This window comes from Orbicella franksi, chromosome 15 (genome assembly GCF_964199315.1).
Source record: "Orbicella franksi chromosome 15, jaOrbFran1.1, whole genome shotgun sequence".
Lineage (NCBI taxonomy): Eukaryota > Metazoa > Cnidaria > Anthozoa > Scleractinia > Merulinidae > Orbicella > Orbicella franksi.
Genome location: NC_138159.1, coordinates 15,101,853 through 15,122,995, shown reverse-complemented (window position 1 = coordinate 15,122,995; position 21,143 = coordinate 15,101,853). Strand labels below are relative to the sequence as shown.

Below are 21,143 nucleotides of genomic sequence, written 5' to 3'. Positions count from 1 at the left end.
CTAACGTCATCGTGCCCTATGTTGGATCACCATAAATAAAATAATTTTAATAAGCTTTATTGTTTCTTTCATCCAACATCATGATGGCCGTCATGGTACGCGGTCTTTGTCACTTGAACTTTAATTTACAGGAATGGTTGCAAACGATCGACCTATAGATTTCGATACAATTCTAACTTCCAATCAGACGCATTAACATAAATCCCATCAGCTTCCTAGCACATAATATTCTTTATTTTGCGTCAAATAATACTTCAATATGTGTCTGTGGACATCACGTTTCCGATTTGCGGAAACTTCATGAAAAAGATGATGTATTCGGTGATTGAAGCAATAATGTTCAGTTAAAAATAATTCCAAGCACAAATGTAAAGAATTAGCTCAAGAAAAGAATGCCTCCTTAGTAGCAGGAGTTGACGTGATCGTATCAAATTGTCGCCACTATTTTCAAAAATACTTTGAAAACTTTATCAATCTCCATCCTTTATTTCCCACCTTATTAACAAAGTGTGATACCATTGCTTCGTGTGAAGTATTTTAAACTCTCTTTTCTAAATAATGTTGCTCAGGCTATCCTTATGAACAATCTCTCCCCAGGAAGTAAAATCCAGGAAACGTTTGGCTCTTTAAGCAATCAGACCAAATAAAGTTGCCTTGGAAAACGTCTTCTTGTTTAAGTACATTTTGTTTATTCAATTCACTTACTTCTAATTTCACGTTTCTATATCAGATCATCAACTCCATTGCAATTTTATCTTAGTTAGTCTACATTTGTATATTTCCGTACAGACATACATGTTAGAATTAGATCCACTGTTATTTTAATTTTTTTCATTTAACCAGCGGCAGAGATGTGGCGGAGACCTACATGCCGGGTTCGTGATGTTTTCATGGGCGTGCTGATTGGCTTGGGTGTGGCGGGACTTTTGGTTAAGTGGCATATCGACAATGATCACGACAAGAAAATGTTGGTGAAGAGATTCAACGATGGTGAGAACATTTTCAAGCATTTAGCAATGCACTTACTTGAATGACACCCCCATTAGCCTCAGCTGCAAGCTAGTTCCAAGCCAATATCGAGAATACCAATGTGGTCTATTCTTTATGATGTAGCTTTAGATGAACACTAACATGCTTAGCTAGTAACGAACATTGATGTAAGGAATTCCTTTAGTCAATCATTAACAATACCCTCTAGGAAACATTTTCTGAGTTATATATTTAGTTTAAATTAAGTAACAATTTGATTGACCCATTTTATTTACAATCCAAATTAAGTTGGATTTATTTATATTTATATGTAGTTTTCCTCAGAAAGATTCTTTAAAGGGCATTTGACACCCTTCTGCGCATGTGCGGCAGTGTGATTTCTCTTCCGAGGTAGCAGTTTTCAAATAATAATAGTAATAATAATAATAATAATAATAATAACGATAATAACGATAATAATAATAATAATAATAATAATAATAATAATAATAATCTTTATACAGGAGACTCCACTCACTAATGTGGTTTTCAGGCAGGTCCTGAAATAAAAATGGTGGCGATTAAAAAATTGAATGAAACCAAAATTATTACAGCGTTGATAAAAAACCTCTAAAAGCTAAAAAATATATAACTAAAGATATATAAAGTTGAAACATTGAAACTCGTAGTAAAATATAAAATACAATTAGTCATTTACGGTTAATACAACTATCTAGCTTATATGTACCTAATATTTACATTAATGTTTTGCGAAGGACATTCTTAAAGTCTCTTAAAGATAATTTTTTTGTTGTTGGCGACAGGTCATTCCAGTGAGCTAAAACACTGTTAAAGGATCTAAGAAGTCCCCAGTTGGTAACAGATTTTGCGGTTCGAATGATTTCCTTAGAGCGGGTGTTATAGCTATGATAGTCTTGCCCTCGTACAATGATGATGTTATTTCTACGATTTATATTGTTAAAGTGACTTAGTTTGGAGTTGCTACCAATGATCACGAACATCGACTTTGCAACATTTAATGTCAACTTGTTGACATTTAGCCAGGATATAATCGCTGCCAAGTCCGCATTCAGTTTTGATTGGGCAGCTCTCATGGCAATGAAACGCCATATCATCAGCGAACATAGTCATCTTTGAATGTTGTAAAACAGATTGAATATCGTTTATGTACACTAAGAAAAGCAGTGGCTCAAGAATATTGCCCTGAGGTACCCCCATAGTGATATTAGCTTGGGGGGAGAATGCATCATTACAAATCGTTTGTTGGAATCGACCAGAGAGACATGAGCGGAACCACGCCAAGCTCTTTCCAGCCACTCAACCCTTGTCCATGCTCACTAGGATTTGATCTGTAAATTCAATTAGGGCGGTAAATGTTGAGCGCTTCTGGCGGAAACCAAACTGTGAGTGTGATAACAGTTCGTTCTGTTCTCAGTAGGTACCATGAAAGCTGAACATGCGCTAATCTCTCTATAATCTTGCTCATGGTAGGTAAGATTGATATCGGTCGGTAGCTATCCTTCTGTGATTTATCTCCACCTTTGAATAAAGCAGAGACTTTAGCTGACTTCCATACTTTAGGAAATTCTCCACCCGCGAAAGATTTATTTATCAGTTCAGTCAGAACTGGTGCGATGACATCGGAGGCATCCTTTAGTAGGCGAGCACTTAGTTTGTCGAGGCCAACAGCTTTATTCGTTTTTAGAGATCACAGGACACTGTTTAGATGGAATTCACAGGGTGGAGTGCCTGTAATAGGAAAAGTAGGAATATTTCGAAATGGTTTCGCCAGCACTTTACCAACAGATACGAAGTAGTGGTTCATGATATTGGCGATAGATAAGTTTTCAGTGTACCACTTTCCTTTCTCGAAGATGGAAAACACTGAAGATTTTTTCGCATCAGGGAGCACTTGTTTTATGGCTCGCCACATTTCGCTACCGTCACCGTTCGCGTCTTCGATCAGCTGCAGAGTTGATATTTGTGAGAGAAATCCTTCGCCATCGACCTTATGAGGTGTGTGAAAATAGTAATACCGATATTGAAGAACTATTTAGTCATGCATGATAGATTTAAACGGCATATTTTGTGTTTTGAGTTGAATACCGTCGAGAAATACGCTGTCCTCGAGAGGGGGTTTTCGAAGCGGCTACAGACGAGAGCTTTTTTCGCCCCGAAGCCGTCTTGTTCCGAAAAAAAACAAAAACAAAAACAAAAACAAAAACAAAACAAAACAAAGAAAAGATGGGAGGACGAACATCGGACACTTTATATAGCTGCAGATGTCGTTGCAAGCTGGAAGAAAGTAAAACGTATGTGCTTGTATTCAACGGACAGGGCCACAAAACATAAACATGATAAATATTGTTTACAAACAAAAGCTCTAAAGGCGGCGGAAAAAAAAAGATTTTGGACAGGCACGTGAAACTTCAAGCTGACTTGGGGCGAATACGTGGCACACGTGATAGTAATGCGATTTCTAGTGGTTAAAAAAGCAAATTGGTTTCAATCAAGACCGCACATGCGCTTTATCGTGACAATGGTCCTTTAAGCTTTGCAGCATGACTTGACTCATTAGCTGTTGAAACTAGAGACCTAACAAGCCCCAATTGCTTGAGGATAAATGAAGTATCTATATATCTATTTATTGCGACAGATTTCCCAGAGCAAGAAGATAAAGATGATTCTGATACACAAGAAAGTGACCGAAGCGTCATTTCTTCAGGTAATTTGATGTTTGGTTAGTTTTAATCACTTTTAATTCGCCAATATTTGTCTAGGGTCATATTATCGATCTATTGGGGAATCAGTAATGTGAACCATTCCCAATCAACAAAAATTCAAATTTATTGTTTTATTTATCTATTGCAACAGTCTAAATCTCCCTTTATGCGTAACATACATGTAATGACATAGCAAGTTTTCTTTTCTTGTAGGAAAAGATTTCCGGGATCCTTCTTTTGTATCTGATAGACCAGCTGATTCTTTTACAGGGGAAAATGAACAACGCGCTTTTACTGATAAAGCTGTACTTAATGAAGACGTCATTCCTTCAGGTAATTTGATATTTAGTTAATTTTAATCACTTCATTAATTCGCTAATATTCGTCCAGGGTGATATTGTCTATTTATTGAAGAATCAATTATGTAAACCATATCTACTGCAGCAGTTTAAATCTTCCTTTATGCCTAACATAATGACATGCCAATTTTTTTCTTTCCTTGTAGGCGAAGATTTGCTAGAACCTACTTTTGTATTTAATAAACCAGCTGATACTTTTACCAATGAAAATAAACAAAGCACTTTAACTGATAAAGCTGTTTTTAACGAAGACGTCATTTCTTCAGGTAATTTGATTTTTAGTTAATTTTAATCACTTTTAATTCCCTAATATTCTATTGAGGAATTAACTATGTAAACCATTCCCAGTCAGCTAAAATTTAAATTCATCGTTTTATAAATCAGATGTCACCTTCTAAATTCTCCTTACGTAATGCAGCAAGGCAAGCTTGAATGTGAAAAGTATCTTGCGTTTGTTTTGGTTTTGCATTATTACGCGACGCGACTGGCTTACAAAAGGTTGCGCCACTTTGTCATCCAATCAGCAGTAAAACTAAAACCATGTTGTGGGTCGCTTACATACTTTATCCCACGCTTCCGGCTGTCTAGATGGCTTCAGTGTCTTCTGTGATTTGCCAGATGATTACTTGTTTTGGTTTACGACACTCGCTTGAAAATCGCTCTAATTTCGTTTGACGATATTTTTTTTCTTTACATCATGTGCATGCAATTCCTATTACCATATCTGATCGCATCTTTTCGGCACCACTTGGTAACTTGTCAAATGAGACAGGACAAGTCATGTTTTGTATTTTGTCGAGACGCCGTTGAGCCAAAGCATCGCATGACGAGACCAAATTAACTTAATACGTCGCCGAAGCTTACCAAAAAGATATGGTGGGGTATTTACTGTATTCAAATTCAACCATTTGACCGTCATTGACTTGATACCGCAAAATATCGAGACAGAAAACAAAGTTTCTTATTGGCTAATTGCTAATTTGGTTACTACAACTAAGAGATTTTACGTACTCGTAATGGAGGTGCTTAACTTTTATTTTCTGTTTCTGATACAGGCGAGCCAAACTCACAGAGTAGTTTATATAAAGCTTATAGTCACGTGCGAACCATCTTGTTTTTCATTGGCTACGAGCGTAGCCGTCACAGCCTTCTTGGTGCTTTACTGGATGCTCATCCACACATGGTCGTATCTGACGAGTCAATGGCTTTTGGCAAGTGGAGATCATATCAAAACAAATGGATGAACAGTTCCATATACTCATTTTACGACATAATGGTCCAAACATCGCAGCGTGACGTCACTAAAGGAAAAAGGTCTCAAGTATTTGAAGGAAGTGTGGCGAACGCGACTTCTAGATTTAAATATTTCGTTCCCAACCAATGGCAAGGAAGCTTTGATCGGTACATTGAGGTGAGCAGAAACTGGTGCGTTACGCTTGCTATAATAAAAGGATTCGGTGGGGTATCTCAAGCATCAGGCGCTATGTATGCCCCGGGAATATAGTGTTTCAGTTTCACTTTATTATTTTGCTACACAAATATTTTTACAAATATGTTCAGGGGAATCTTTGTTTACAACATTTACTTCATCAACAATGCGATTCAATTTCTGATCAAGCTGGAAAACTACCAGTTCTAAATATTGAAAGGGCATACCACAGATAACTGCCCCAAGGAAATTTGACTCTGAAGATGACTTCCGCTCAGGTTGTCGAAACGTCAGTCACCAACAACAGTTCTTTTCAGAACTACACTCACCCGGACGATCACACTATACGAACTAATACTTTTTATGCGACGCATGTTTAAAAAACTCATCAGTGCTTTCGCCACCCAGAAATTTCACAGCATTCAAAAGTTAATTTCCCCTTGAACATTACACCCAGAAAGCCAAAAATGTTACCCTTTACTAAGATTCACAAGCTCTTCAAATGTTTGATGTCAACTAGTACTCAGCATGCATGATGCCTTCTCTGCCCAATGTCGTATGATAAAAAGGAAAAATGTAGAAAGCGATTTTTCTAAAAGCACCTTGTTTTTTTTGTACTAAAAAGACAATGTGATCCTTGCGAAATGAAAAGTTGCAGTAACTCAAACAAAGGAGGAACGTTATAAGTAATTTTCCTCTTCAAAGCGTTGGAGGCATATCTAATCTGCTTCTTTGGGTTGTTTTGATTAGACACTTCACAATCAACTTTCCACTTCATGTTGTGACATATAAGGCCTCTACATTCTGCCGCCAACCAGCTCTGTGGGCTGCTGCAAAGCGCACGTCGTCCTAGGTCCTCCATCCAGTTCGTTCCCCTTCCTTCTCCGCTGTCTTCCTCCATGTTTTCTTGGGTCTACCCCTTCTTTCGGCCTCTTCTGGCGTCCATGGTTTGATCGAGCAGATAAATTTAAACCGCGTCTCATTTTACGCCTTGCAATCATTACAAAAACTACTCTATCCCAAGGTAATGTTAAGCTGGCAGTTGTGTTCTCCACTTAAATTTGCATAAATATGACATTTTTTAAAAGCAGTTCCCTGGTTTTCTATGTTCTCCAAAAACTTTTTTTATAGTAATTATTAAAACCTGGGAACTTCGTCTATTTAATAGTGGAGCTCCGGCGGCCCGAAGGGCCGCCAAGCCTAGGCCCATACTCATATAGGAAAGAAAAGGAAATCCATGAGTTGATTTTCTCATGGTTATCATGGTTAGCGATATTGCTCGTGGGCGCGTACGCACGACGGCGACGGCGACGGCGACGACGATGACGGAGTCGCGCAAGATGGCGGCCATACTCCAAATAATAGGTTGACTGAGACACGCAGCCTCGGTTTACCGTGTACTTCTTTGATACTGGACATTCAAGTTACGATCAATTGACACCTGTCAAAACAAGGTATCTGCTGACCAGTAATACGTAACCATATCGCGGGCTCAAGTTTACGGCTCATCGAGGTCGCGTGTTTGTTTTAAAGTTGACCGCTGTTCAAGTGCTGGTTTTCGATAGGATCGCGGGCTCATCTCAGGTTAACTTGTTGAAAACAGGGCAGGATTGCTCGGAAGTCGGTTAACGCTAACCCAGGATTAAAAGTTAACCGAATTATAACTTTTTCTTCTATACAAATGTTTTTTGCTGCTTCGTTTTGTGTATATAGTGATTATTAAAACTCAAAACAGAAGGCCAAACAATATGCAGAAAACCTCAACGCAGAGTTACCAAACTCAAATCAAAATTTTACCTTTTCCTTGGTTAGCTTAATTTGGCTCTGAACAACCCGGCCCAGGAGCTACTCTTTTAGGCTGGCCTTAATCTATATATTATATCAACAGGTTATTGGAGATAAGGCAGGCGCCTACACAGCGAGGGCGATGCACAAATATGGCGCTTTCGACGCTGTTCACCTTTTAGAGAAAACTGCGGAAGCTAAGGTGAAGTTTATTCATGTTGTTAGAAATCCCTTTGACAACATTGCGACAATGGTCCTGCAGCGGCTAAGAGCTAGACGAGAAAAAGACCGCAGTGTAAAGGTATAATAAATGAAGAAATAGATATACTCGCTATGCACGCGAAATAATGGAACATAGCACGGATCATCTTAAGTTCCGATCTTAAATTACAATAGTTGCCTAGGAAGCCACATCAACCCCGTGCCTTAGCTGGTTTCCATGCGGGTGCTCCATCCTGGTCGAATTGGAATTTGAAGAGTGTTGGTTTTTATGGAGAGAGGAAAAATGGAAAACCCGAAGAAAAATGATACATTTAAGACCACATTTCCAAACTGACTGACAAGATAACTGAGAATAGTCTATATACGATGCGGAGTACTTTTGATGAACTTCGAGGTGCTTGGAAATCTGGTCAAACACTGTCTTGAGGTTTAATATATCTTCTCAATCGAAACTAAAACTCCGTAAAAAACGCACAAATAGATGTAGTGTTGACGGGGCGTTAAAGATTTTTGTATCTATCAAGAACAAAAGGATAAAACTTGGGAGAGTTTTGCTACATCAGAAGAGAGATACGTCTTAAGTTTGAAATGAGGCTCAAATGTAAGACACAAGCCTTTGATTAATTTAGTACACATAAGTTTCTTGCACTATTTTTCAAAATTTATGTTCATTACATGTCAAGTTGCGTTTGAGCACTGTACTTTCGGCTGAGCACTTTTTTTTCGCAGTGTCGCTGCCCTGAACTTTTGTCCTTATTTTTAGGTGGTAGTTATTTTAGACCATTTCCGTCGTATTCTGTTCAAGAGGAATAGCCATATTCCTAACATCTGAAATGACTATTTGCCTGTGCAAAAACCAGTACTCCCTCGGTAGTCGCTTGGAAATTAAACAAAATAATTCAATATTTTGTTGCTTGATGATAAGATTTATCATATCGTTCTCTCCGTGAGTACGCGAGCTGTGATTGGTCAATTTAGTGGGCCGTATTCAACTGTAACAACTTAAGTTGTTAGCAGGTTTTACAACACAATTTTAGAAATAAAAGAATGTTTTAAACTTTTACTTGATATAAAAGTTAGGAACACTGGGCGATAAATCACAAACATTTGTTGGAAACAAAAACAGCTTTAAATTTTAGCGGGCCGTACAGTTGAATACGGCCCACTAAATTGACCAATCACTTAACAACAATTTCGTTTTCGTTTTGCTTTCGACGTGCGTCAGGAATTTGAAGCCGTTCCGCGTGAATAGAAATCATTCCCGAACGCGTCAGACCCACAGTAGAGATATAATAAATATCTTACCAACCTCGTCTTCTCGGTCTGTACTGTAAGATACGGATCGTCGTTTTTCCCCTTCGAATTATAGCCCGCGCGCTTCGCGCTTGGGCCAAAAATCGATGGGAAAAAATAAAAAAAAACTGGCTCCGTAACTCACAGTAGGGCCCTCAAACTCGGTTGGTAAGAGGTATGTCTGTTCATTCTTTTCCAGATACAGGAATTGAGTGTTTATTGCATTGCTCCCACTCGCTATTGAATCTGGCTCGTGCAGCTCTTTAAGATGGTAGTTATCAAATTAAGATTAGTTCGGTAATTTAGTTAACTGTTTGAAATTAATAATTTGCGTCAGCAGGTAAATGCCCCTGAAGAACTTGAATCTAATATTAGGAATTATTTTACTATGGCCGAGGGAAGTAATAAAGCACGAGAGGCTTTCCCAGGCAGCGTCATTGATATCCCAAGCATGGAGATAGTCAAGAATCCTGCGGAAACCCTGAGAAGAATCTGTCAGTTCCTGGAAATCACGTGCGCAGAGCAATATCTTCAGGACTGCGCAGCCACTGTGGACCCGGTCCCCTCCATAACACGTAATTTTATAGAATGGACCACTGAGCAAAAGAACACAGTGTACGGCATGATGAAAAAATACTCTTTCTTTGAAGGGTATTCTTTTGATCAATAATTGTAGTAGTAATAATAATAACTTTGTTAATGTGTGGAAAAGAGTTCCTTAAGCCGGGGGAGAACCCTCTGCCAATAAAGGACACCTACATAAAAAAAAATAATAATAATTACAAAACCTAAGAATGGTCTATTTACAAATTTCATAAAATAATAAACATTATAAAAGATAAAAGTATTTAAAACCTAATTAATTACTGCACAGACTGCAGCTCCGGCATCCTTATACAGTAGAATTTCCAGATTGATTCTAAAATGCTAAGAAAGCTAGTTGCCCTTAATCTGCCGGGGAGCCTGTTGCATAAGTTTATATCTAGGTGTCTAAGTGAGTTTTTGCCAAGAGTTACAATAATTGTGCAAAACAAAGCCAGAATTGCATAAATTGTAATTAGGAGTTCGGTTTTTAAATAAACAGCTGATTCTCTTGGGGCATGAATTGTTCTTACCTTTTCATATTAAAATAGATATATCCAGAAGTCTTCTGTTAAGCTAAGTCTAGTGGGTAGGCTATTACGTTCCAATAACTGTGGATATAGCTTGATTGTTGCCCTCTTGCAACTTTTCCAGCTTCTAGTGTCACTGGCTTTACCAAAATGCCAGGCTAAATGGCAGTTCGTTAGACAGGAAAGAATGGCTGACTTATATAGATATATAGTGGTAGCTTTGCCTTAGTAAGGATTAAATTTCTTAGCCTCTTTATTACGTCAATCCCCTGGCTGGCTTTCACACAAATGCTACGAATACGATATGAGAGGTGAAGGCTACTGTCTCTAGTCACACCCAAAAATTTTAGACAATCAGATTTCTCAATGGCACTACTCTTTACAGCAATATTGTATTGGCCATTAACATGATTTGCAGCTTTGTTACAAATGTTCGTAGTCTGGTAGTTTTTTAGATTACCTTCAAGGAGATGCGAGTGCTATAGTAGCACTCTCCTGAAGTTAGGAGACTAAGATGGGCAAATTTGCCCCTTGTTAATAAATTTATATTAATTGGTGATTTTACTGACAAATTGTAAGTACGATACTTAATGCTGTGTACTGTTTGCCATTTATTTTTAGGAAACATTGAAGTGAAAGTTTATTCTTCAACTGCGCTTTTAGTATCAAATTAATACAGCGCGAATGGATGGCTTGAAACTGTTACTACAAATTTATGTTTACACTGCACTTCTCGTTCTCCCAAACATCAGTTCCTGTTTCTTTATCTCTGTCGAAACACGAATAGACGTGTGTTAAATTTTCAGAAAAAAAAAAAAAAAAAACTAAAAGAGAACAAACAAGCAAGCAAAAACAGACCTGTGCCATCTTGTACCGTTGCATGATCAATTCACAGTGCACAGATCTTTGGGAAGTGTACAAAAACTCTAAGAAAGCATGGGAGTGGCCATGGAGTCAAGGACTGCCATCCACCTACTACTATTTTGTTTTCAGGGTACGATTGTTCACGCATGCGTGTTGTGGGATGACATATCGCCTTAAACTGCAAAGTTGTTCCGAGTTCAAACTGTGTATTTTTTGTTTATTCAGGCAATACTCCAAGGAATGATACTAAGAAACAAATACCAATCAACGAACAACGACATAATCATAAAATATATCTTGAAAAAAGTTAACTACAGTTAGGTTTGTTAAACCTTTTCAATCAACGAACGACAACATAATGACAAAAAGATAACTTGGGAACAACTCAATACAATCAGTTTTTTTTCAAATAACCTGTGTTTACAATCAACGACTTCATAATGATAACAAGAAGCTTAAAAACAACTAAACTACACTAGTTTGATTAAATTATTTTTACAATCAACGGCTACTGAAGATAAGCTGATATATGTTTACAGCTATATTTGAAGTAGTATACAACATGAAAGACCGTGTTTTTTAAACTCAGGGAGGAGAGTTCAAAATACGATGCATAGCGGAGTATTTTTGATGAACTTCGAAGTGTTTGGAAATGTCTCTTCCTAATTGAAACTAAAACTGTAAGGAAAAACGAATATTATAACCTTGAAAATCTCTGCTAATTAAAATTAGAAATGAAAACGCCATCACCGCCACGATTTACTTCCTTTAAAGTTGAGGAATTGTAATGCACTTGAGAACTAATGACCTTAAACTTTAGAGCTGAGTTAGCAGCTGAGAATAAGCGCTACGGTTTATAACATAGTGCTTTATGTTCGACGTCGACAATCTTAGATCTAGTATTAAAAAAAAAAAATATTTAGTTAATGTTTTGGGTTCTAAAACGTTAGTTTCCTATTTGGCAATTAATTCATACATAAAAATCCTTTCAGACTATTTTCCCAACAATTTTATAGTAGTATGTTTCAACAGTTGCGGTCCTTGTGCCACGTGGCACGAACTGGGAGAGTTAGTTCATTAGTCTGTTTCAACAGTGGAACATCAAAATCAAAATGTTGGACAGAAAACGATGGCACAGCAGTTTTAAAAGTCACGTGATCTGTAATCGGTGCTTTCCAAGATTGCTAAACGATCGTGCAGTGACATTTAAGTCACCTGTCCATCAATAGTCCAGTGTTCGAGTTAACACAGAGCGTTGGATAAAAAGACTTACGACTCATCTGTATGGTGCTGGTCTAGCTCTAACACTGACCAACACTGTACAGATACTTCGATCATTATTCAGTGGTCTTGGTTGACCTGAAACTTTATTATTCAGTATTATTATATGGCTTTGGCTTGTGGCCGACATAACGCGCGCTCTGATTGGCTAAGAGCGAGATCTGAGCGGTCATTATGCATCCGTAATGCCCACGGGCCGATTACGGATTATGCAAATTAGGAAGAGCCTGGTTCTGAAAATTCAGTCGCATTGAAGCGATGAAAGCCGATTTCAATCAGTACGAGAATGTAAGTAGCTAAAAGTTTAGAGATATTTCTTTAATAAAATCTATATAGGTGACTTACCAGCCGGTAACCTTGGCGGGCACTAGTAGAAAACTATCAAAGTTTGCCGAGTCTTAAGTAAAGCTAAAATCGCTAAGTGAAAAATACCATCGGCAGATCTGTCATGCATCCTGAGCAGAACACCACGAAGAAACCTAAAAGTTATCATCTTAGTCACAGCGATTACCGAAGTATTGAACTACGTCAAAGTTCTCATCAAATAGATTCCCTCGCTTTGACACAAGCAAGTGTAAATCAGCTTCCAGGATCATCAGATGTAAACAATCGGGCGGTTTCTGTCGCTAGCAGTGTTTCTGATAACTGCAGACGTTCACAAGGCTTGAAAAGTTCTTCCATAAATCCCAGAATGAAGAAGGCGAAGATATGTTGTCGAAAGCGAATGCGAAGATCGAGTTAAGCTTATTTTGAGCAGTGCATTCTGAAGCATTAGTATTTTCTTTCACCGAAAGACGGTTGGTTTGGACAATTTTGAAGCACTTGCTGTCTTTTCTATATGCGTTGACGTTTCGCCACAAAGTCGGAAAAACTCCCCCATCAACTTATGGTACCACGATACTAAAATACGTTTTTGAGGCTGTCACAGTCACTTTTCCCGTAAAGAAATGAGTGTTTTTAACGGAATACGTAATACAGTGGCGAAGTTCACTGACTGTGTAGTTTTGCCTTGGGTTTGAGACGATGAATGAATCGGTAAACGCGCGCATCGCCGGATGTAAATTGACGACTTCCGCTCGAATGATTTTTTTTTCTTTATTGATGAGCCATATAATAAACAACTTAACAACCTCGACCGTTCGGTCGTTACGGGAAAATCTCAAACCTCGGCCTACCGTATTGACCTCGCTATCGCTCGGTCAATACGGCAAGGCCTCAGTTTCAGATTTTCTGGTAACGACCTCACTCTCGGTTATTAAGTAGTTATTCATCTTCCATCTTTGTGTACTTCCGAGAAGTTAGAAATCCTTTCACAGTCCAAGCAAACGGGCATCCCTGGATGTACCTGCCGTTTATGATGATCTTAATTGTGTAGGTTCCTACCTCATCTGGGAAATAACTGAACAAAAACCTCTCTTTTTCGGCCGTGATGACCATTGAATGAAGATTCCTCGAGCAAGGTGACACAATTCTTACCTGAGCACAATCTTTGTGCATCGATGGGCCGAAGTCAGTAGGATTAATGCTGTTTAGGGTCAGTGAAAACATTTTTCTATAATCGCTTAGAAAAACATTTTCTTTAGAGATAACAAAAAAAAAACACACTTTGTTTACATAAGTCTCATCTAGTTGACCAAAGATTCCTCCGTACATACTGAGTTTGTACTCTTCCTCGTGCTTACTGATGTGTGCTAAATTGTTAACTGTTTCATTATCGAGAGGTGTATTAAGTTGAAGAGTATAGAAAAGTGTATCACGTGGTTTTAGTTCCGCTAAGGCTGTAGCTTGATTTAGCTGCTTAGACAATTGACTTTTGGCTGTTAAAACGGCTGCTTCATTTCCTCCAGCAAGTGCTTTCTCGATGAACTCCACACTGCTCTTCAAACAACCAAGAAACAGGAATGGAGAATCCTTCTGGGTCTGATAAATCTCTTCTTGATTTAAAAGTGGTTTTTGTAGTTCACTTTTCAAATGTTCCCCTCGGACCTTCAGAATTTCAATCTGTGCGTTTATGAAACTGTCGATGCACCGTTGAACTTTTCGTGAGTTTTCTTCTAGTTTGCCTTCTTGTACATCGACTGACTTTACAGTCGATTCCAAAGCAGAAATTTTTGCTCTCGACTCTTGCACAAGTTTTAAAGTTTTCTCTTTCTCGGCAACGAATAAATCTTTTATAAATGAGTACCTGTGGCCATGATGATCAACAATGGTGCAATCAAGGTATATAGGCTCTTCGCAGGTTTGGCAGAAGAGTTTCAGCGTCTCCCCATCATACTTTGTACAGGTCGCTTCCGTCTTGCGAGGTTCGTTGTCATCGTGTAGTGACAAAAGATTATTTATCAGGAAGTTTGAGGGAAGACTATTGATGTCACCACCCGGAACCTGGCGAGAAAGATCGACATAATTATGTTCTAGCAAGTTGTTTATGCAAAGACAGTGAAAAATTGGTGAGGAATTGTTTCCTCTATAATGTTGCTTGATGGAACTATAGCATCTCTCGTAACTTTATTTATCGTGGGAGTGTAGCAACTGTTATTTTTTGGGGGCTACGGGAATCTGTCTGTTATTTTCTCTATTGTTCTTTCAATGAATATCAAGCCATCCATGTGAGACCTAGCGAGAACAGCTACCAGACCCTAAATTGTACAACGACATAACCTTTCAGACTCACCTCAGTACTCTTTACGTGACCTCGTAATCCTCTCGTCCCAGTCCTCTCACAAGTCTGTCGAGGCACTTTCTATAGTACGAGTGCTGGCACGAAAACACTTTAGGTTCCGTGAATTTTTCTAAGCAAATGGGACACTCAAGGTGTTTTGCCAATTTTTTCTCGATCGGAGATGCCATCTCACTTCTGGAAGTAGAAGATAGAAAAAAACAATTACTAACACATTTATCATTTTAACTGAACACGGGGGTAAAAGCGTTTCCATGTAATAAATGTTATTGAGATGTGGACGAAGCTATTCCAATTTTAAAAAAAAGAAGCAGGGGAATATAACTACAAAAGGGAATTACAGTAAAGAAACGGAAGTTCACTGGGTTCAAGAGTGCACCGGCATACGAAATGTCGGTTTATCTTAGCTTTCCGCGTTCCTGTGTCTTTGCTTCAGGCATCGATATTTAGCCAGGCTCCTCCGACGCCTCGCAATTGCTCTCCTGGAAGAGCGGACTTTTCTCTGGAAACTCTTGCGCTTGCAAACTCGCGTTAATCAATTATGGCATTAATTGAACAGAATTCTGTCCTGTCTGGCAAGCCACTATAATTATATTCAGTTCACCATACTATTGATCTATGCACTCCTCCGCATTCAAAATGGACAACTTCGACATGTAACGCTCTTCCGGGAGCAACCCTTAAACACGGAATCCGGAAACCGGAATCCAGAACAGGAAACCAGAATCCGGAATCCCGATATTGTGAATGACGTTAGATTGAAATAATTCACTTCAGCAATGTCTAATAAATAAATAAAGGGAAAAATTGTTGTTGTTGTTGTTGTTGTTTTGCTTTGCTTTACGTCAACCACAAATTGTAATAGTTAAAAAATTCTTGACTAGTTCTGAACAACCCTTAGCTATACATCTGGCGCAGTTGTTCAAAAGCTGGATAACGCTATCCATTGTGTAAATCACTATCCAGTCACAGTTAGTGACTTTTCAGGCGGATGTAGTTACCCATAGCCTGCGAGCAGGCTCTTGTGTCTGTCTCTAGTGTCTGATCAGGCTCTAGTGTCTAGTGTCTAGTGTCTCTTTGCATTGGTATGTGAGCGAGTGCCCCCAGCCCAAACACGAGTGCCTGCTCGCAGGCACGCAGGCTAAGTTAGCCTCTTTTGTTCAACTGGGGCCTGGTGAGAGCGCGGTTCTTGTCTAGATCAAATTGCTCTGAGAAGACTAGTGAGTAGCACAATAGCAACAAGCTAATGCGGTGAGTTTCTGGTAGTCTTTTAGCATCTTTTAACAATCCGTTCGCAAGCGAGAAGCAGACGGAAGTAAGTGTGCAACATTTCTATAAATTGTTTTGATACGATGGCCGGCAAGAATATGTAGTGGTGATTTGTAACAGAATCAGAGTGGAAATATAGTGTTGATCTGAAATTAGTCTCGTATCTGTTGGGAAAAACAAATTTATTCAGACGAGCCAGGTTAGCCTTCGGACATCGAAAGTAGGGGGTTGAGGGTGGGGGAGGGTTACCGTCAATTTACAGGAGGCTGCCACTGACGGAGACCCTGTTCTTTATGACATTTTCTACTTTCTTCAGTATCTACTAAACATAAAGGCGAAATTTATACCTCCGGTTCCCGTAGAATGCAGATCACCTATTAAACAAAATGGCAATTACCAGCAAGCCTATTTTAGACGCTCTCAGGGTGCTTGGAAACATATTGCGACGCACGTTGCTTAGAATCTCATAATCATAGCCCTCACTAGAAATAACGGTTACAAGAATTTCAGACGGGGACCAGACTGGCGATTTTTGTTTCAAAAAAGGCTATGTTTGAGGTCTTTTTTACTTGGCCTCTTATTTTTTACAGGCAAAAGCTATGCAAATAATTTTCACGTGTTTGAAGAACTTGTTTTCTTTGATTTGTGGATTCCGGATTCCGGTTTCCGGTTTCCGGGTATCAGGGTTGCCCCATTTCCGGTTGTTTTATTCCAACAAAAACAAACCTCACAGCTCAATTTTAGCAAATGCGAGAACCTCCATCAGACCCCGTATACGTCACTGACGTGTAGCAAACTCAGAATTGTGAACCCCAAGGGTATTTTTTTCCGGCGCAGGCTACGAACAAGCCGACAGCGTATTCCCACGAGAGATATCATCTTTTAAACCTCAAAAAGAAAAATAATAATAATAATAATAATAATAAATAAAATAGATAAATAAATAAATCAATAAATGAATAAATAGATAAAATAAATAAAGAGCCTTGATATTTGCATACTGTCAGAGACCAAAACATTTTCGGGAAACTTGTGGAATAGCTTAAGCCTTTTTGAAGAAAAAACTGTGCATCGATAACCGAATGTTATAAAAGCAAAGATGACCAAGGAGCAGGGAAAGAACCGTCACTATTCATGAGATGTTAAATGTAGACAACTTATGTTTACAAAGTTCGTGACGTTTGGCAAGTTGTTCGTTAGAACGGTTGACCAATTTTGTTGACGGATGACAATGTATCGTTGTAAACAGATAGCTCGAGCCGTTCGAACGGATAACAAAATTTTTTAAATGTATGTATAGCCCGGCCGTTCCGAACGGATGGCAATGTTTTTCAAACGGATAGCTCGAGCCGTTCGAACGAATATCAGTGTTTTTTGAACGGATAGCTCGAGCCGTTCGAACGAATATCGATGTTTTTTGAACGGATAGCTCGAGCCGTTCGAACGAATATCGATGTTTTTTGAACGGATAGCTCGAACCGTTTGAACGGATGGCAACATTTTCTGAACGGGTAGCTCGAGCCGTTCGAACGGATGACAATATTTTTTGAACGGATAGCTCGAGCCGTTCAAACGGATGACAACCTTTTATGAACGGATAACATGAGCCGTTCGAACGGTATCTCAGCCCGTTCGAACGGCTAATGAACGGATTCCAAACGGCTATCCGTTTAAGAACGGTTAACCGTTAGGAACGTTTTTGCGTGAGAGGTCACAATTGATCTGTGGAGGCGGTTTTTTTTGTTTAAGTGTATAAGACATGAAAGATAATTTCTGCTTATTTGAAAGGCCTTTCAAAATACAGAAAAATGGCGTTTTTCTTTTTGAAATATCTTTTTCCGTTTTAGAGATATTGACGTTTTTCTATTATGCAAATTAAATCAGCGATGACGTCATAAGGTTTGCAACTAAGAAGTGGTAAAATACTGAATGAACGATATCTCTGGAAATATTGAAGCAGTGTTCTTGAAACTTGGTACCACAAATGAGCATCACAAAAGAAACAAAATGACACCCTTAGTGCTGTTGCCATGACAACAGTTTTGCCACTGGTACTGTCTTAATAAAAACTGAAATTCTCAGTTTTTGTCTTAAACCAAGAACCATCTAGCTACCCCACCCAATCTAATGATGGGAGTTAAGTCAATATGGGAACTATGTCTGTTCCAAGTAGGACCTTTTGTCTCACTTTAGAGGTTACAAATGGAGATATTTGTTTTTTTGACAGAAAGAGACTGGAGTCGAAAGAGTTGCTATGGCAACAACACTAAGGGTGTCTTTTTGTTTCTATTAATTTGTGATGCACATTTGTGCTGCCAAGTTTCAAGAGCACTGCTTCAATATTCCTAGAGATATTGTATATTCAGTATTTTACCATTTTTAGTTGCAAACAATATGACGTCATCACTAATCTAATTTGCATAATTGAAAAACGTCAATATCTCTAAAACGAAGAAAGATATTTCAAAAAGAAAAACGCCATTCTTTTGTATTTTGAAAGGCCTTTCCAGTAAGCAGAAATTATTTTTCATGTCATAAACACTTTAAAATGAAAAATACGAAACATTGTTGACATTGTGTGACATCGCCGAAGCAGTCTTTTGGGTATTCGTCTATTATACCCGTTTATCCATGAGGCTGACACCTCTAAACAAACTCAAAGAGACTACGGTAAAAATGCTGAAGGTCTAATTCGTTGACGAAATTTTCGCCTGTTCCCTCTCCATAGAACCAAAATTTTAACCCTCCGTCGTTATAAACCTATATTTCCAACCGTCAACCCCCATATGCATTGATGGACGGTTGGATTGCTCGCTCGGTCGCTCGTTCGATCGCAACTTTGTTACTTCGTTCTTTCCTTTCTTCGTCAGCATGCACATGCTATATGATCACCCGATAATGTTCTAACAAGAATTTTTAAGTGTCAAACCTGCGTGGTTGCAGTACCGATGTTTCTGTCGCACAAAACTGTCACACAAAAGCGAAATCTTGTATGCAAAATTAAGAATAACAAAAGTCCGGGTTTATGCGGAAATAATCAAGAAAATCGTACTATCTTTCACAGATCCTTCTAGTTCCAAGTATTAAAGATATGCACCTAGAGGATCGGATATATTTCGCTGTATATGCTGGCGGTTAAGCCTTAAGGAACCAATGTTCTTACGCAATTCAGGCTTGAACTCTTATCGTTCACTTCACTGTTTCTCAGAAATGCAATCGAAAGGATCGCTGCTGGACATAAGTATTTGGTTTTTACTGCGTGTTCGCGTACCAATAAAAACCACAATGCCCTTATACAAGTACCGCCAAAGTGACATGCAAAAGCTCTCTCTGTACACTAGCTGCAGGGTATATGGCAAAGATGATTTGTGATTATTATCTCCAGAGCGATTCTGCTCTACCTTGGACCGTTCAAAGACGAACTTTCCTCGGTCTAACGCGTCTCCCCGACACTGTACCGTGATCGATCATAAATTGTTTGATTAAACAGAAACTTACTCTTTAGCTAAGCGAGTAATGATGTCACCTGTTGTTATAATGTACCTCCATAAGGTTCCCTTTTCAATACTATGTAACTTGGCAAACAAACGACAAACAAACGTTTGGTAATTATGGTCTGGTTTCTCAGAAATCACGCAAAAACCAAGAGTTCCGGCCACGTAACTGTAGTCTGTCCAATGTGTTTTTAGCTTCTGGCGCTGTTGATTCTCCAACTTCTTCTTTGTTGTTAGAATACATATTACATGCCCTTTGAAGACATGTAATAGTTAGAGAGAGCCTAAAAAAGTCAGACTGACGATGTAGCAGAAAGTGAAGAAACAAAACATGCCAAGAATGCAACCATGTGTCATCGCAGCCTAATACCCGAGGCTAATACGACCTCTAGGGTGATGGCTGGAAAGATAAAACGTGCAATAACTCACAACAAGTGGATATTCCAAGATTCAGAGAATATTCATTGGATCAATCAATCCATCCATCCATCCATCCGTCCGTCCGTCCGTCCGTCCGTCAGTCCGTCAGTCAGTCAAACAGTCAGTCTGTCAGTCAGTCAGTCAGTCAGTCAGTCAATCAATCAATCAGTCAGTCAGTAAGTCAGTCCGTGAGTCGGTCGGTCAGTCGGTCGGTCGCTCGGCCGGTCGTTCGGTCGCTCGGTCGCTCGGTCAGTCAGTCAATTAATCATTCAACAACTTTAATGTGCCAAAGTTTAGCTAGCCGAGGGGGACACCCCTTTACTAATTGAGGTCATTTAATGATATAACTAGAAGGCTACTACCTATTTTAAAACTAACGGTGGGAGGAGTGGAGGGTGGAAAGGGAAGACCCCATTAGCTCAGTTTGCAGTTGAGAAGCCTCACACACAGATATCTTGTTTTCAAAGAGAGAAGATAATGAGTTGTATGGAAATGAATTATGTCATGAAAAAGAATAAGAATTAAAACAAGCTAGAGCTGGAAATGACACAAATATGAGTTCTTTTAAGGGGATCCTCTTCTTTTAAACCTTTTACTGTCGGAATGTGCATGTGCATCGTGCCAGAAAGCGTCCAGTCGACTTTCAATTTTTCTGATATGTGTATTTGATTTCTTTGCGCGAAGTGGCGCGAACTTATCAGCTGCGTCCAAGAAGATAAATAATAATGAAAAATTGCCTAAATGAAAACGTCCCACAAAATAAAGAAATCTAAAGTAAAATAAAAATAAAAAAGCCCCCCATGAGCATGGTATAATTTCCCATATACCATGATAGCGCGAGATTTTGAATTGATTGTCAGGCCGCTATGACCAGTTTTGAGCGTTTTTGATTTCAGGGGGGCTTTTACATAGCTGTGTGTGGGTTTTCCTTTGAGAGAGTGAGGTGGGCTGGTGTGAACTTGCTTGTAAGTAGGAGAGTTCAATGCGGACTTCAGACCGTGGGTATTTATAAACAAACCAGGGAATAAATTTCAGTGGCATCCGCTGGTTGCAAGTAATGAAAGCAACAAAGCCAGCGCAAATTCCGATTGGATAGACTGTCAGTTGATTGAAAACGTTAATGCGCAGTGGCCAACGCAGCAAATTTACAAATCAACAAGAATATTCATGAGTATAGGCGTTTCATTTACAACGTTTTCTGGTGTAAAATGAGTGGGATTGTACG

General features: G+C 38.9%; 2 protein-coding genes across 3 annotated transcripts; one reads left to right on the top strand and one right to left on the bottom strand.

Annotated features, from left to right (window-relative positions):
• Positions 1–749: 749 nt before the first annotated feature.
• LOC145470073 (uncharacterized) lies at positions 750–9,717 on the top strand. Of its 2 annotated transcripts, none has more exons than XM_081453905.1 (7): positions 750–990; positions 3,647–3,715; positions 3,927–4,046; positions 4,219–4,338; positions 5,128–5,483; positions 7,390–7,587; positions 9,142–9,717. In XM_081453905.1, exons 1-7 carry the CDS (start codon positions 852–854, stop codon positions 9,469–9,471), a joined length of 1,332 nt encoding a protein of 443 aa, XP_081310031.1. In that variant the 5' UTR covers positions 750–851; the 3' UTR covers positions 9,472–9,717. The 2 variants fall into 2 exon arrangements, with proteins under 2 accessions (XP_081310031.1, XP_081310030.1); XM_081453904.1 differs by having other exon boundaries at positions 9,139–9,717.
• Positions 9,718–13,321: 3,604 nt separating this feature from the next.
• On the bottom strand, positions 13,322–21,071 carry LOC145469925 (tripartite motif-containing protein 2-like). The gene is given in 3 exon segments (XM_081453738.1): positions 13,322–14,440; positions 14,717–16,892; positions 19,548–21,071. Coding segments are annotated over 2 exon segments (1,308 nt in total). The 5' UTR covers positions 14,906–16,892; positions 19,548–21,071.
• Between the last annotated feature and the right edge of the window lie 72 nt (positions 21,072–21,143).

Excerpts from the sequence above, each read along its gene's own strand:
- LOC145470073 (XM_081453904.1), top strand. The coding sequence starts at position 852 with ATGTGGCGGAGACCTACATGCCGGGTTCGTGATGTTTTCATGGGCGTG. Across the intron at positions 3,716-3,926 it reads CCGAAGCGTCATTTCTTCAG|GAAAAGATTTCCGGGATCCT; the intron begins GTAATTTGATGT and ends CTTTTCTTGTAG. Across the intron at positions 4,339-5,127 it reads CGAAGACGTCATTTCTTCAG|GCGAGCCAAACTCACAGAGT; the intron begins GTAATTTGATTT and ends TTTCTGATACAG.